The sequence below is a fragment of the Zonotrichia leucophrys genome, chromosome 8 (assembly GCF_028769735.1).
Source record: "Zonotrichia leucophrys gambelii isolate GWCS_2022_RI chromosome 8, RI_Zleu_2.0, whole genome shotgun sequence".
Classification (NCBI taxonomy): domain Eukaryota; kingdom Metazoa; phylum Chordata; class Aves; order Passeriformes; family Passerellidae; genus Zonotrichia; species Zonotrichia leucophrys.
Window position 1 is genome coordinate 20,553,683 of NC_088178.1, and position 15,748 is coordinate 20,569,430.

The 15,748-nt window shown below is 58.8% G+C and overlaps 2 protein-coding genes across 3 annotated transcripts; both read left to right on the forward strand.

The window, feature by feature from the left end:
- The first annotated feature begins 114 nt into the window (after positions 1 to 114).
- Positions 115 to 6,577, forward strand: ATP6V0B (ATPase H+ transporting V0 subunit b). The gene is made up of 8 exons (XM_064720083.1): positions 115 to 364; positions 3,197 to 3,245; positions 3,727 to 3,810; positions 4,211 to 4,288; positions 4,869 to 4,938; positions 5,250 to 5,301; positions 5,682 to 5,872; positions 6,260 to 6,577. Exons 1-8 carry the CDS (start codon positions 298 to 300, stop codon positions 6,281 to 6,283), a joined length of 615 nt encoding a protein of 204 aa, XP_064576153.1. The 5' UTR covers positions 115 to 297; the 3' UTR covers positions 6,284 to 6,577.
- Positions 6,578 to 9,104: 2,527 nt separating this feature from the next.
- B4GALT2 (beta-1,4-galactosyltransferase 2) lies at positions 9,105 to 15,713 on the forward strand. 2 transcript variants are annotated; one of them, XM_064720437.1, is made up of 7 exons: positions 9,105 to 9,288; positions 11,494 to 11,880; positions 12,240 to 12,475; positions 12,547 to 12,737; positions 13,013 to 13,135; positions 14,183 to 14,287; positions 14,421 to 15,713. In XM_064720437.1, exons 2-7 carry the CDS (start codon positions 11,565 to 11,567, stop codon positions 14,569 to 14,571), a joined length of 1,122 nt encoding a protein of 373 aa, XP_064576507.1. In that variant the 5' UTR covers positions 9,105 to 9,288; positions 11,494 to 11,564; the 3' UTR covers positions 14,572 to 15,713. The 2 variants fall into 2 exon arrangements, with proteins under 2 accessions (XP_064576507.1, XP_064576506.1); XM_064720436.1 differs by lacking the exon at positions 9,105 to 9,288 and adding an exon at positions 9,289 to 9,411.
- The last annotated feature ends 35 nt before the right edge of the window (positions 15,714 to 15,748 follow it).

Below are 15,748 nucleotides of genomic sequence, written 5' to 3' on the forward strand. Positions count from 1 at the left end.
CGCTGGCCAATGGAAGCTCTGCTCCGCATTCTCCGCCCCCATAAGCCCCGCCCACAACCGGGTGGAGATGTGACTGCAGCCAATGGAAATACGCGCCGGTCGCGGTGCATTATGGTGTGTGTAGTTTCCCCGCCACTGTCAAACCAGGCAGCCAATAAGCGGGCGCGGTGGCAGCGGTAGCGTTCCGGTACTTCCGTGCGGGCGCTGCAGTTCCGGTCAGGTGCCGCGCGGGGGTCAGGTGACCCGGCCCGATCCGCTCCCGCCGCGCCGCCCGGTGCCGCCGCCGCCGCCGCCGCCATGACGGGGCTCGCCCTGCTCTACTCGGGGCTCGGCCTCGCCTTCTGGACCACGCTGCTCGGCGTCGGTCAGCGCCGGGGCGGGGAGAAGGGGTGTCCGGGGGCTGCGCTGCGGGGCTGAGCCGGGGGGCGGCAGGGGATTCCGGGCCCGAGGGCGGCTGCGGTTCCTGCCCGTGCTGCGGAGGGGGGGAGGGTTGCTTTGGTGTGCGAAAGGCAACCGGGCGGTGAGGGGTGCAGCGTTGTCGGGCCCCGGTGGCCGCGGCGCTCCCTGGGGCTGGCCCGTGCTCTCCGGCGGGGCCGGGGGTGCTGCTGGGGGCTCCCCTGCCTGGGCAGTGCCCTCGGAGCCCCAGCGGTGCCGGGTCACCCCCAGTCGCTGATGGATGTGGAGCTCTGAGCCTGTGTGGCTTGGGTTGTTGATTCGCTTCTCTGTGTGTGCGAGAGCAGAAGGGTGCCGGTGCCGGTCAGGGGGTTCGGTAGATCGGGGCAGGTGAAGGCAGGAGGAGCCCGGTGCTTCAGACTCTGCTGGTTGATGTCTCTCGGGTGGAGAGATCGCCTTGCCCTGCCAGGCTGTGGCAGCATGAGAGAACATGCAGTTTGGATGATGGTGGAGCTGCTTCGTGGCAGCCCATGCCCTGCTGCTGAGGGTGTCGGGCTTTTGGAGGATGGATTTAATGCCCGAAGGCCAGCGGGTGGATTTTGTGCTGGGGCTGCTGGTTATTTTCTCCTAGCACACAATGAAGTGACCACAAACCAGGCAGAGGCTGGGGAAACCTTGGCCATTGCTTCAGTGTTGGGGTGAGGGGAGAGAATGAGTCAGGAGTGAGGGGTGTCTCACTCCCTCGTGTTTCCAGGGCCTGGTGAAGCCAGTGTGGGCCCAGGGCTGCCTCCCTGGGCTCTCTGAATCATGTAGCTCACAGCAGTGCACATTCACCCTGTGGATGTGAGACTGTTGGAAAATCTTGCTGAGCTGAGCCCACTTAGTCTGAACTTCCCCTGCCCTGTTGCAGTCCCTTTTTGAGAAGGACCATGAGCAGGAAGTGGTCTTGCTCCATGCAGTGTTGCAGCAGTGTCTCTTTGTGTTTTCTGTCTTTGTCCTAAACCCTGATTTAATCCTTCAGTCCTGCTGCCCTGTCTTGTGTCCTTCTGGCTTCAGGGCTGCAAGTCAGGGCTCACAGGAGAGTGTCCTTTACCCTGTTTCTTTTGTATATGAATCTAAGGTTACACCTGTTCTTGAAGAGATGAAAGGTGCCCTGAGGACCTGCCCTGAGCTGGTTGTAGCTCTCTTTTACCACTTCTGGGGAGTGGAAGCAGCTGAGGCTGGCTGGGTTCAGTTCCTGTTCTGACAGCCAAGCAGCAAAGCCAAAACACAAAACAAGTAACAGACTGGCTGGACCCAGCACTGTAGAGATCATCCTTGAAGGTTGCCAGACTTGCAGGCTGGGCTGTGGCTTTCCTCTGTATTCCTTGGCTGTGGTGGCACCATTCTTCATTCTTGTGTGTCTCTATAGAGGAGGGGGACACCCCAAATCTGTGGCACAGAGAGTGATCAGCATTACCACCTCCCATTTTGGGGCCTGACAGTGCTTGTGTGCTCCCCTGAGGGTGCTGAGACCTGAGCTGCACATGGAGGGGTGAGCACACAAAAGTAATGGGGACATCCCTGCTGCCAGGGATCTGCAGTGCTGAGCCCTTCCAGTGGGATGAATTATCCTGCTGTGCTCAGGGAAGGGCATGGTCCTGTCCCCACATTGCTGCTGGGCTGATTGCCATCACCCCCTACTTCCAGGCTGCTGCTCTGGGGTGGGAGGGAGCAGTGGGACACGGGCAGTGACCTCTCTGCTGCATTGGAGCGTTCCACAGGTCTCCCATTTCCTCTTTTCCCAGCCGTACGCGGGATCAGCATCACACAGGCAGGGACTGGTTGCAGTCAGATATGGCAGAGCTGTCCCTTCCCTCTGTGCCTGGCATGGAGCACACAGTGCCACGATGCCTGTGCTTATCTGTTCCTTAGGGCTGGTCACCCTCCCTTTTCCAGCAAAGAGCAAGCGTCTCTCCTGGTCTGCAGCCACGTTTCCCACTCAGGAGCTCAGAGTAAGGCAGGGTTTTGGTGCAGCACCTCTGCATGTGCAGGGATGTGACTCTTGGCTGTGGTTCCTGGTGGGAGATGAGCACAGCAGGGCAAGCCCTCCTTGGAAAGGAAGGGCTTTTCTGAGTTTCTCAGGACAGTGCTGTGGTGTCTCCCACCTGTGCTAAAGTATAAATTTATCTGGAAATTATCCTGGGGGAAATGCTGAGAACAACAGTCATGTCTTGAGCCCACAGCCTTGGAAAGAGGGTGTTGGAGCAAAGCTGGAACTTCTCGTGTTGGTGGGCTCCTGGAAAGCAGCACAAACACTGATGGGATGGGGATGTAGCAGCATGTGATGGTCAGTCAGGGCACAGCCTGGCTCCTCTTGTCCCTCCTGTGGCAGGGAAGAGCTCACAGCTGGTCCCTGTGGCTCTCCAGCAGGGCTGAGCCATTGGAGAGCCGCAGGCTGAGGATTGAGACCCTGTAGCTCAGCATGGTCTGTGGGTGCTCAGCACGGCCAGGGAATGGAAAACAGGTGTGACAACAACCATGATCATCTTCCGGGCAAGACTGTGATGGGGTCTGACAGTACCTCAGGCCCAGGCTGTCTGTCCTGTGCTGATGTGGAAGTGTTGCCATCACGGGGGTAGCATTTGGAGGGGAGATCCTGCCCCACAGCTCTGCATGCTTGAGCCAGTATTCCCAGTGACCCTCCTTCATGTGCTGTGCTCCTGGGCCTTTGCCTTGGGGCTGTGCAGGTGGGGGAGGAACCAGCAGTGCTGGATCCAGCTGCTGCCTCCCTGGAGGTTTCCATCTTGTTCTTGCTTTCCAGGGATCTGCTACACAATATTTGACCTGGGCTTCCGCTTCGATGTGGCTTGGTGAGTTCCCTGTAAGCTCAGGCACCCTCAGGGCTGTGTGAGAGGCTGGCAGTGCTGGCAGTGCCTCCAGGAGCAGCACTTGCTTTTGGGTGATGGGCAGTGGTCACTATGTGGCAGGAGAACCCGAGCTGCAGTGAGCAGGAACTCTGCTCCCCGGGAGGTGGGATGGATGCAGCCCCTGTGTTCCTGTGGCTGGCTCACTACCAGGTCCTGGTGCAGCTATTGCTGCTCTGCCCTCCACGTATCCAAGCCCAGGCTTCTGCTTCACAGTGAGGGCTTGGAAGGAAGATCTTGATCCATGCAGGTGAGGGTTCTGTGTTTCTGCCTGGCAGACAGAGGTTCTCATGTCCTGCTGTCTGGCTGCCCAGCCCATCTTGGGCTTCATGATTTGGTGGAGGGGTACCTGGTTTGGGATAGGCTGTGTGGTGTGACTGTGGGGGCTCAGCCTGTGTGCTAACTCAGGATGTTTCTTCCTCTCCAGGTTTCTGACAGAGACCTCACCCTACATGTGGTCCAACCTGGGCATTGGCTTGGCCATCTCCCTGTCTGTGGTGGGAGCTGCCTGGTGAGTGGGACTGGCTCTTGAGCACTCTCCTGCTGTCCCGCTTGGTAGCTGTGTATGCACTGCAGTTTTCCCACAGCAGAGCAGGACTGTGGGTCACCACACCACTGGGGCTGAATTGCTGGACTGCTGGGGGGTCTGGATGGACCAGCCCACGGGCAGCAGTGGCAGTGGAAAGACAGGGAAGTTTCTGGAAGCTGTACCCCTGAGCATGGGCTGTCCATGGTGGCTCTTGTGCCCCAGCAGTTCTGCTGGTGTAGGTGGTGTAGCCTGGGAGTGGCTAGGCTGAGTGCTCAGTGTCCCCAGCTGCATGCCTGATTGTTTGCTCAGCTGAAAGATCCTGGCCTCTGTATAGAATTCTGTGAGTGCCAGATCTTCTACCAACCACCCTTGTCTGCTACAGGGGGATTTACATCACGGGCTCCAGCATCATTGGCGGTGGAGTCAAAGCCCCGCGGATCAAAACAAAGAATCTGGTGAGGTAAGCACACACACACACCTGGGGTTAGTTCTTGTGCTGCACCTGAGTGAGGCAGGTCACAACCCAGTGAAGAGGCTTCTGTCTGCTCTCTAGCTGGGTGCTGCTGGCAGGCTGCTCCTTGCTGAGCTGCTGATGCTGTTTGCTTTCAAAACAAAGAGCCCTAAAGGAGCCAGAGTGCTGCTTTGAAGGGTCACTGTGTGATATCACACTGTGAATGAGCCCAGTGTGTTCAAAACAAACACCCTGAGATCACACATCCTGCCCAGGCAAGGGTTCTCCTTGCACAACCCTTCCACAAGGAGCAGAAACAGGCTGGTGAAGGGCAAGGCTTCCCAGGCCTGCTTCCAACAGGATCCTTGCAGCTTACTCAGGTGCCCCAGCAGAACCAGCATCCAGCCTTTGTGTCTGGCAGCTCCCCCTAGTTTGAAAGTAAAGCAGTGGGTAGCTTCCCATATGGCTCTGGAGGGGTCTGTCTAGCTGGGCATGAACTGGCAGGGGCTCCTTTGGGTGGGGTCTTCCCCCCAGGACACTGGTGAGACTGACTGAAGTGCTGTGCTCAGGCTTTGCCTTTCTCCCACAGCATCATTTTCTGTGAGGCCGTGGCCATCTACGGGATCATCATGGCAATAGTCATCAGTAACATGGCTGAGGTATGGAAGTGCCCAAGGCCATGGGGCTGGTGCAGGGATGGCACAGCTGGTCAGGGGCCAGTATGGTGAGGGGTGGCCCTGTGGGCACTGGGAACACTGTGGTGCCTTTGGGAGCCCCTGGACTGGTGGTCTGTGTAGGGAATCCTTGCCTGTGATAGAGAGGGTTGGGAGAGCACACACAAGGCTGATTCCATGAAGCCTTGACGTTGAATCAGGGACTGGCTCTGGCCAAAATTAGGCTTATCAGGGACAGGTATCTCTTCCAGAGACCACAGACTTGTCACTAACCCAGGTCCTGTGCTTTCTCTCAGCCTTTCAATGGAGTCACCCCAGAAGAGATTGGAGCCAGGAACTACCACGCAGGTAAGGACTTCTGGGTCCCTGGTGCAGTCACTGTGAGCACTGCCACACCCTGACCCCACCTCTGACCCACCCATGGTCGGCTGCTGGTGTCTGAAGGACATGTGACTCTTCTGCCAAAAGGCAGCTTTGTACTTACCTTCTAGCACCTCCTGTGCCCAGCAGGCTGTGCTGTGGAGCACTGTTCCTTCCCTGGGTGGAGCAGTGGCCTGGCACTGTGGAACCTGAGGCACACCTTGGAGCAATCCTGCTCCCCAAACAGGGCGTTGCTGGGGCTTGGCAGCTCCTGGTCTTCTGTCACCTTGAGACAGAGCTTCTGCAGCATGTTCTGGGTGCAGGTGGCAGGGGTTACATCCTGTTGTTGCAGCGTTCCTCTCTCACAGGTTTCTCCATGTTTGGAGCTGGTCTGACCGTGGGTTTATGCAATCTCTTCTGTGGGGTCTGCGTGGGCATCGTGGGCAGCGGGGCTGCCCTGGCTGATGCCCAGAATGCCAGCCTCTTCGTCAAGATCCTTATCGTGGAAATCTTTGGCAGTGCCATAGGGCTGTTTGGAGTCATCGTTGCTATCCTGCAGGTACCTGCTTCCTGAGGCCACCAGGCCTGAGTGAGCCCAAGGTGCTGTCACCCTGGATGCTTTCCAGCCCTAGGGAGACACACCTGGGTTTCAGCACAATCTTCTGCATTGGGATGGGGAGACTGCTTACAAGGCTTGGGGTGGCACAGCTCTTCCCAGAGCTTACTGTGCCTATATGCAGCATTGGGAACCCTTCTGATGGCCCCTCTGTCACTGAGGGTGTCACCTTGCATGCACCTTGTGTGATATTCATGTCTTACCAGTGGGACTCATAAGCTGTCTACAGCTTCTGGAAGCTGTCTACAGCTTGCTGGGGTGCTTGGGTGGCACTGGGGCACTGAGCTGGGGTTTGTGGGCCACAATCTAACCTCTCTTCTTTCTTTCCAGACATCTAAAGTAAAAATGGGCTGAGCCCTGTTGCACTCAGCCTGTTCCAGCACACCCCAAGAGGTTCTGTACATACTTATTTAATGTTTCTATACTCGGTTGGGGTGGGAGATGCTGGCACCGGCAGCAGGAGCCTGACCGCCTAGAGCCCCGTCCTGCAGATCAGTCAGCCCCTTGGAAGAAACAAATTTCTCTGTGTGAATTCTGCCCCCAGCAGCCTGGCCCAGCTCGTAGGGCCCTGCTGCTGCCCATCCCTGGTGTGTAGAATTGACCATCAGTGCAATCCTGTGTCAGTGAAATAAATATGGTTCTTGTCCAGCTCTTTCTCTTCCCTTTGCATGCTGGGGAGGTTTGCTGAGAGCAAGTGCTGGTTTGGGCTCCCCCAGAGATTCCTCTTTGTGCCTCTGGCAAAATCCCTGTCCTGTTCCAGGAGCCTGGTGCTGTCCTGCCTGTGTGGTGTTAATTCTGTTGCTTTCTCAGGCTGCAAGAGCCACCCTCTTTGGGCTGTGGGAACGCAGAGCTGTGCCTTGCTGCCTGGAGCAGGTACAAGGCTGTTGGAACAGGCAGCAGGCAGCTCTGAATTGCCTCTGCCAGGCTCCTAGCAGCCCAACGTGAGCCCAACACAAGCTGCTTTGTGCTTTTCAGCTCCTATCCAGGTAGTTTAGTGTAGGGGGGTGTACACAGTGTCCATAGCCCCATTGTGTAGCTGGAGAGCACCAGAAGGACAAAGTGAAACTTTTGCCCCTTCAAAGGACATCCTCCAGCCAGCAGCTGGAGGTGGGACTGCATGCTGGGGCACTCCAGTCTGCAGTGCCCCTCTGTCCAGATAGAGGTCCCAGGGGTGGGGACACTTTGTGCTGGCTCTGTTCCCTGTCCCTAGCTGTGCTGAATAGTGTGGGGAAGCTGATTGTAGACAGCTGGACCTGCAGCTCATCTGTTGCTTGGGGGAAGGGAAGAACAAGGTCCTTCTGCATGTGCTCTGCTGAGACCCTGGAGGCTGCTGCATCTGCTGTATCCAGCACAAGGCCCTCATACTGTTCTTCTAGCAGTATACCTTCATAGAGAAAGCACTGATCTTCTAGTGCTGTGTCAGAGCAGATGCACTCTTGGAGCTGTCCTTTTCCTGTGTGGATGCCACAGGCTGGGGCAGCAGTGAGACTCCTGGAGCCTGCTGATTCTTGCCCTTGAACTAGGGCAGCTGTCTCTGCATGGCCCCTTTGAGATCTGCTGCTCTCCTGCCTTTCTTCCAGACTGTCCTATGAGTTTTGGGGCTGCAGTGAATTTCAGCCCTGGTTGCATGACAGTTGGGGGGAGAAAACCAAGCCACTGCCTCTGCTACCCGTGCTGGATGTCCCCTGGGGCTGGAAGCTCTCACAGGAGCAATGTGATACCTGTGTAGTGGCAGGACACAAACTGGGCCCTGCCTGGTTTGAAGAAAGAGTGTCAGATGTGGGCAGACTTTTGCCTGTTCTGTGTGGGAGCTGCAAAGCCATTTTATCAGACCCACACCAAGCTCAGGGAGGAGATGTCTGGAGCTGGAGGGGCTGTGCTGTGCTGGAGTTAGAGAAGTTGCTCTGTGGGTTAATCATCTTCCTGGTTAGCAGCTGTCTTGAAAGACTCACCCACTTGTTTTTCAAGGATGGGCCTTGCCCTGCCCTGCCTGGATAGAAATGCATCTGCTATCAGAAATGTGCCTCTGTGAGGTTCTTTTCCACTCTCCCAATGATGCCTGTGAATATAACAGCTTTGGCAGGGGAATGGGCTCCAGACTTGCCCACAGGCCCCTTATAAGGACATGAGACCCATCAGGGCTACTCTCAGGGTGACCCACAGCCTGCCTACCATAGCCAGCAGTGATAAGGTGAGAATGCCCTGTGGTTCTAGGTGTGCACTCTTGGGTTCCAGGACTTGGACTAAACACCTGCTGCTCAAGCAGAGAAAAAAAAAGCTAAAACAAGGCTCCAGGATCTTACACCTAGTCTCATTTAGAACCAGCAGCAGCAGGAGTTAAAAGATATTTTGGTATCCATGTGTAGGTATCGATGATAAAAATGCCACCTGCTGAGGAGCCAAACCAAGAGCTGGAGAAGAGTTGGACTGCTTTCAGCAGGGCTTGTTTGCAGGGGTGGAACAGGGCTGGGCTGGGTAGGTGCCACTCGCTTCTCTGCTGAAAGGCTGTCTGTTGAAGGGAGCTGGAAAGCCCTCGCTTGGGTGAGCAGCCAGGCATGGCAGGAGGAGGGGGCTCGGGGCACAGGGCTGCTCTAAACAGACACAAGTGCTGGGGACGGAAGCTGAGCAGGTGGCAGAAGGGAAAGGCTGCAGACAGTGCAAAAACTCCTTGTGGTGGGCCGAACTTGTGGTGGGACCAAACCACGATCTTTCACTGATGCCATTGTGGTAAGGAGAGTGAGATTCCCGGTGTTTCCTAGCAATGAAACATAGAAAGGGTGGTGTGGGGGGGAATGAGCCACAAATAGGTTGCAACGGTCGCTGAGCCAGCACCAACGGCCGGGAGCGTGGGAGTCGCCGCAGGTGGGTCCGTGGAAGCGCTGCCTTCCGGCAACGAGGAGCCAGGGAACGGAGAAAGGCCGGGACACCCTGTGTCGGTGTCCCGGCGGTGCTCGGAGGGTCCCCGCTGCCGCGCCTGGGGCCAAGGGCTGAGCCATCCCGCGGCGCAGCTGGAGGCGCCGCGCACCCCCGGGTGTGTCTGCATCCCTGGGATCCGCGCCCCGAGGCCTCGGTGCCTGCGGGACTGCCCTCCTCGGCCCGCGGCTTCGGGGCGGGCGGCGGCGGCGGCCCCGCCCGGTGCGGCGGCGGCGGGCGGAGCCGGCGTGCGGGCGCGGCCCCGTCTCCCTGCGGCTCTCGGCGGTGCGGCGGCCCGGCCGGCTGGGCCCCCCGCAGCCCCGGGCATGGGAGCCCGCGGGCCGGCGGCCGGGGCTGGAGGAGGAAGAGAAGGAAGAGGAAGAGAAGGAGGCGGCGGCGGGGGCCGCTGACCAGCGCCGGGGCGGCGCGGCAGCCCCGAGGCCGCGGTGAGTGGAGCGGCGCGGGCAGGCCTGGCCGGGCGGGTGAGGCCCGGGATGCGACCCGCGGGATGCGATCCCGGCCACTCATGGGCGGCACCACTCCGGCTCGGGAAAAAGACTGATTTTGAGGTTGTTTCTCATTTTTTAAATAAGTTTTTGCATGTGTCGGGGACTGGGAAAAATTAGGGGGTTGGGGGAGTGTTAGTTGTGCTGAATGCGGCCCCTCGCCCCACTTTTGGCCTGCAGGTTGTCACCTTTAGGGCATCGGGGCCACCGGGTCCCACCGTGCCTCCCTTCTCCCAGGCCTGAGATGTCTTGAGGGAAGAAGGATTGAGTGCACGGGCTTGAGCACCCACTGCAAAACGAGCATCACCGGCCCCATGGCATATACTGCACTGGCTTGAAACCCTGGGGAGCAGCTCCCCATCCCCAGCTTGCTTTTGGCCTCTCACACCCCGCACAGATGCTGCTGTGGGGGGAGATGACATCATATTTCATAACCCCCTCCTTAGCAGTTTAAGCCCACTCATGTTCATGGTGTCCTGTGGCTGCTGCTTGATGGAGTGCTTTGCTTTTGTTCTTGCTGAGTGTCACTCCCTACTTGCCTCATGGACCAAACCAAAGGGCCCCTATAACCAGCTCTGATTTTTCCCTATTGCATCCCTCTCTGGCTGTTGAGGCACCAGCGCTCCATGCACTGTACAGGTGTTTGGGGAGGATTTCTGGCAGGTGCTGGGGGCAGGCAGGTCCCTGTGTCATGGGCTGTGTGGGGTGACAAGGCACTGCTCCGGGGGAAGGTCTGAGCAATAACAGCAAAGCCAGTTTTTCTTCAGAGAGCTACTTTGTAGAAAGAAAACTGGATGTGGGGATGTGCTGCTGACACATGCCAGGACCTCCCTATCCACAGGGGTGCTGCTGTGCATCCTGCAAAGGGAGGGTAGGCATGGTTGGGCCATTGGGCTCAGAGCTTTTTCCAGCACCTCTCTGCCTGTGGTGGGTTCCAGGGTCTGCCTGCCAGGGTCTGTCTGCCTGAGACTGAGAGGGGACACCCCAGAGCAGGGTTGGGCGAAGGATCCTCCTTCACACATCAGCTCCGATCCCCGTACCCATCCAGTGTGGCCATCAGTGCCCTGTGGCTCCCTGGAGAGCCCCTCTGGACAGGGTTGAGAGCTGCCAGTGACCGGTTGCCAGCACTGTTGGGTGCTACCAGCCCTCCTGCTGGGGGTCCCGCTGCAGACCCCCGGCCACCAGGTCTCCCCCAGGGACCAGGCAGCAGCTCTGGCCTGTCCGAGATCCTCAGGGCTTTGTGAACCCCGATGCCTGTCCCTTGAGATTGCTTTGCTGTGTCCAGCAGCTTCCCTAAAAGCAGGGAGTAGCAGGGCAGGGCTCAGGGCAGGAGCTGGGGTGCATGGCTGTGCTGTGGCAGGGCTGGGAAAGGCCGCATGGTTTGACTTCTCTGGGGCTCTCCAGTGACTCTTCCAGCTGGCTTCCCAGCAGGGCTCTGGCCCAGCTCCAGGCATCATGTGGGAGATAAGGGGACCCTGACTTCCAGCAGTCCAGCGTCCCAGGAGGCCTCACCGTCAGGAGGAGGGGAGAGGATCTGCACCGCTGGCTGAGTGCCAGACCCCCCTGGATGTGGCAGGGAGCACTGACTCGGGGGGCTGGGATGTTCTTGGCTTGGCTCAGCCTGGCATGACTTTCATTGCCACCCTGTTTTGGTGCTGCTGCTGGGGTGTTGTTCTGTGGGGAGGGAGCAGGATGGGGAACAGGGAAGTGGGGTGCCTCAGAGAGGGGCGGCAGGTGGGGGCACCTGTGGTGCTCTTGTGACATCCCAGACTGTTGTTGGAGAGTGAAGCCTTCGTCAAGGGCTCAACCCCCGTGGACGCTGTTTGTGGCATGTCTGGAAGTGTCTGCATGCTCTCTCTGGGTGGGAAAAAGGGAAGGGGAGTGGATCTGTCCTGTTCTGGTCTTGGCCTAGGAAGGCAAGGAGGTGATTTGCTATGTGTGGCTGAGGACCTCTCATATCTTCATAGTTGTGCCTTCAGAGCAGGGATCCAGGTGCAGCATTCCCCCTGGGGTGCTCTCTGGCATTCCAGCCTGCAAGCCCTTCACATCTGCATCAGGCCTATGCTGCTCCTACTATCCCAGTGTCATTTGGGCCGGGCTGGGGGCTCATGCTCGTGGTGTCCTGAGCGTGAGATGTCTTGGCAGGATCAGGACCGTGGCTGGAGCCGCCCCCCTGCCCCACCAAGCGCACATGTCCGCCTGCCCGTGCCCAGAAGATGACCAGGCTGCTCTTGGGGGTGACCCTGGAAAGGATTTGCAAGGCCGTGCTGCTGCTCTGCCTGCTCCACTTCGTCATCATCATGATCCTCTATTTTGACGTCTATGCGCAGCACCTGGACTTTTTCAGTCGTTTCAACGCCAGGAACGCCTCGCGCGCTCACCCCTTCTCCAACTCGTCCCGCCCCAACGGCACCGTTCCCAGCTACGGGCCAGCCGGTGCTGAGGCCCCATCCCCCAGCACCAAGCCCAGCACCAACCAGTCTGCCACTGAGAAGCCCTTGCAGCCCTGCCAGGAGACACCTCCTGGTTTAGGTGAGACATGCTGGGTGAGCATTGGGGGTGAATTTGGGCTCTGACTCTGAACATGGGGCTAAGGTGGGTGCTCATGGCTGACATCCTTATCCCATGGGCCCTGGGTATGGCTTTCCCATGAAATAGTAGAGAAACCCCAGCCTGGAAGTGTATCAGGACAGCTGGTTTCAGGTTTTGTTAGCCCACTCTCTCTGCCCTGTTTTAGGAAATGTTCTGAGCACTCTCTGCCCTCAGCAGTGTCGGTCCCCCCTGCAGGTCCCCCTCGCTGTTTGCTTTGCCGCTCTGGGCAGGAGCGGCAGGTGACCATGACCCTGACCATGTCCTGTCCTGTGGGCATTGCCCGGCCCTCCCTCTCACAGTTGGGCGCCTGCTCATCGAGTTCAGCTCTCCCATGAGCATGGAGCGAGTGCAGCGGGAGAACCCTGATGTGCGCCAGGGTGGCAAGTACACCCCCCCAGACTGCCTGCCCCGGCAGAAGGTGGCCATCCTCATCCCCTTCCGGCACCGCGAGCACCACCTCAAGTACTGGCTGCACTACCTGCACCCCATCCTGCGCCGGCAGAAGGTGGCTTACGGTATCTACATCATCAACCAGGTGAGGGGGCCGGGGCAAGGGGTGGCAGGGCTGGGGTGGGCAAGCAGGCATTGCTGAGCTTTGCCCTGCAGTTCGGTGAAGACACCTTCAACCGGGCCAAGCTGCTCAACGTGGGATTCATGGAGGCGCTCAAGGACGACGAGGAGTATGACTGCTTCATTTTCAGCGACGTGGATCTCATCCCCATGGACGATCGCAACCTCTATCGCTGCTACGAGCAGCCACGGCACTTTGCTGTTGGCATGGACAAGTTTGGGTTCAGGTGGGTGCCCTGGGGTGCTGGGGTGTTTCTGCACAGGCAGGGCTGGAATATCTCTCTGGGATGACATCAGGGCAGCCACCCTTGATTACCACCTGGGGCAGGCATGAGGTCAATGGCTCAAATTGCTGACCTGAGATGGCAGAGACCTGAGATGACAGAACCATGGGTAGGAGGGTGACACAGGGAAGGGTTGGTACTTGTACTTGGGATCCCCATGGTGCTCGCCTCCATGTTTGCCTGTTCCTTGGGCTGACCCATTTGCTGTCAACCTGCAGGCTGCCCTATGCCGGCTACTTTGGCGGTGTCTCTGGGCTGAGCAAGTCCCAGTTCCTGAAGATCAATGGCTTTCCCAATGAGTACTGGGGCTGGGGAGGAGAGGACGATGACATCTTTAATCGGTAGGTGCCCAGCCCCTCGCTAGCACTGACTGGTTGGGGTGTACCAGGCTCCCCATGGAGCACTGAATTAGCACCCTTACAGCACCGGTGTTTCCAGTTTTGTGGGGGATGTACATGGGCTGTGCCACATGTCAGGGAGGGATTTAATTACACTCTGGCTTTGGGCTTGTGACCATCATGGGCAGAACTGGCCTTTCCCAGGGTGCTGGGGGACTGCAGGACACTCCTCTGCCTCTCTTATGGCTGAAGCCTGCAGTGTGGTGTGCCTGTGGGCTCTGCTCTATACAGGGGCTGGGATGCTAGACTTGGATGTGTCTAGGGCTGAGATTAAAAACTTGGAAACATTTCAGTGGTGGCCGTGCAGCAACCACACAGTGATTCCTGCCAGCAGCCGGCAGGCAGCAGTACAGCTGCAAGCTGAACAAAGCCCAGTCTCCCCACACCCTGTGTTGGGTGCCAGAGCTGGACAATGGCCACCTCACCTCCCATGGGTTCCCCATGGTGCTGCCCAGGGAAGCATTGTGCAGCCAGTGGGGTGTAAACAGCCTGTAGTGGCCAGACTAGCAAGGCACCCTTGTGGGAGCCCTGGACACATGGCACAGTTGTTATTTCCACACAAGGTGGGCTCAGGGTGGGGGACAAGAAGTGTGTGGAGCTCTGGAAGAGCTTCAGGCGCCCCTTGATCTCAGGGGAGGGCTCCAAGGGACTGGCTAGGCAGTGGCATTCAGGGAATGTAAAGGGCAGGGGCCGCAGGGAGGGAGGGATAGCTGCGCATGGATGGCTGCCTGTGTCTGACACAGGCTGAATGCAGCTGCTCGTTCCTCGATGGGAGTGGTGCTTTGGGCACACTGCCATGGGGCATTGTGGCACCCTAGGTCATGACACTGGCCTGGGAGGGGCCTGGCTTTGCTTATCTTGGCTTGGCACAGCTTTGTTTAACCAGGGACAGGTTTATTTTGCCTGAGGTCTGACCCTGGAGGTCTCTGGGCTGGGGAATGTCCCACCCTGGTGCCCACACACTGATCCCACCCTTCTCCTGGCCCCCAGCATATCCCTGAATGGCATGAAGGTGTCGAGGCCCGACATCCGCATTGGGAGGTACCGCATGATTAAGCATGAGCGCGACAAACACAATGAGCCCAACCCGCAGAGGTGAGTGAGCCGCGGGGCTGGGGCAGTTGGTACGCTGGGAGATCACTTGGCTGCTCACCCCCACAGAGGTCCAGCACTGCTGGCACTACAACAAGACATCCTTCCATCCTCATCCTGCTGCTCTTTCTGCCAGATTCACCAAGATCCAGAACACCAAAATGACGATGAAGCGGGACGGGATCAGCTCGCTGCAGTACCGGCTGGTGGAGATCTCCCGCCAGCCCATGTACACCAACATCACGGTGGAGATCGGCAGGCCCCCGCCCCGCCTGGCCCGCGGCTAGTGCTCCTGTCACTGCGAGCCCTGTGCCTGGGGCTGGCTGGGCATGGCGTCTTTTGCCCCAGCTCGAGAGCCAGGACTGGACAGGGATGTTTTCTCCCCACTCTGCTGCCTTCTGGAGACGGCTGCCCCCCAGCCGGCCCTTTGGTCCCTAGGATTTCTCTGTCTCCCCCATCCCCACGAGTGTGTTTGCAGGACCGCAGCCCCATACGTGGTGTGTTGGTGGATGAGCCCAGCTGCCCTGCAAGCAGCTCCTGGCACAGAGGGAGGGGGCAACCCCAGGCCTGGCAAGGAGCCCCCAGTCCATGCCAGCTCCTGCCTGCACCCTGGGTGGGGAGGGTGAAATCCCACTGCTCTGTGAGAGCTGGAGGGTCCCCACCAGCGCTGTGAGAAGTGGGGTGCAGGCTTCCCCCTTTACAAGCGCTGGAGCCACTGCTGCCCCAGCTGGGGATGGGAGCAGCCTGGGGCCCCCAGGCAGACAGGATCAGGGCGAGGTTGCTGCCCTAGCCAGGCACTGCTCCTGCTGCTGGGCACACAGACGTGGCTTGCTGTCTTCCTCTGCTTTAGTCTGGTGCTTAGAGCCGGGCCCTGTCTCAGCTCTGCCAAACAGAGACCTCTGATTAGTGAATGCCCCTTGCTGTGCCTCAGTTTCCCCAGGGCTGGGGGGATGGCAGCTGTATCCCATCCCCCTTCCCCAAAGGCAGGTGCTGTGTGTGTGTGCAGCCCCTGCCTGCGCCTGCCCTCACCCCTTTGGTGGGGGAAATAGGGCTGATTTGAACCCCCCAGGGCCTCTTGGTGGGGGCTGGTGCAGCCCCCCTCTAGCAGGGAGGGAATCTTCTCCTTGAGGTCTCCCCTTGTCTGCCTTCCCGCTTCCAGGTCAGGGGCAGGGGGCTGCAGGCAGGAGAGGCCGGGACCATGCAGGGCAGGAGCCCTGTGCCCCCCCATGGGACTGGGAGCCCCAGCACCCCTGATGCTCCATGGGGGGCTGGGAGCAGTGGGGTTGGGAGCAGGGCAGCTCGCCAGGGCTGGGGGGCACCGGCGACTTTTGTACATTTGAATGTCTGACCCTTTTTTCAGCGTACGTTGAATGCAGTGTTCGGTCGTAGAGACCGGGGGTTTTGTATTTAATAAAAGTTTGAAAAGTTGGCAGGCTTTGTGGGGGTGGGAGAAAACACCATCTG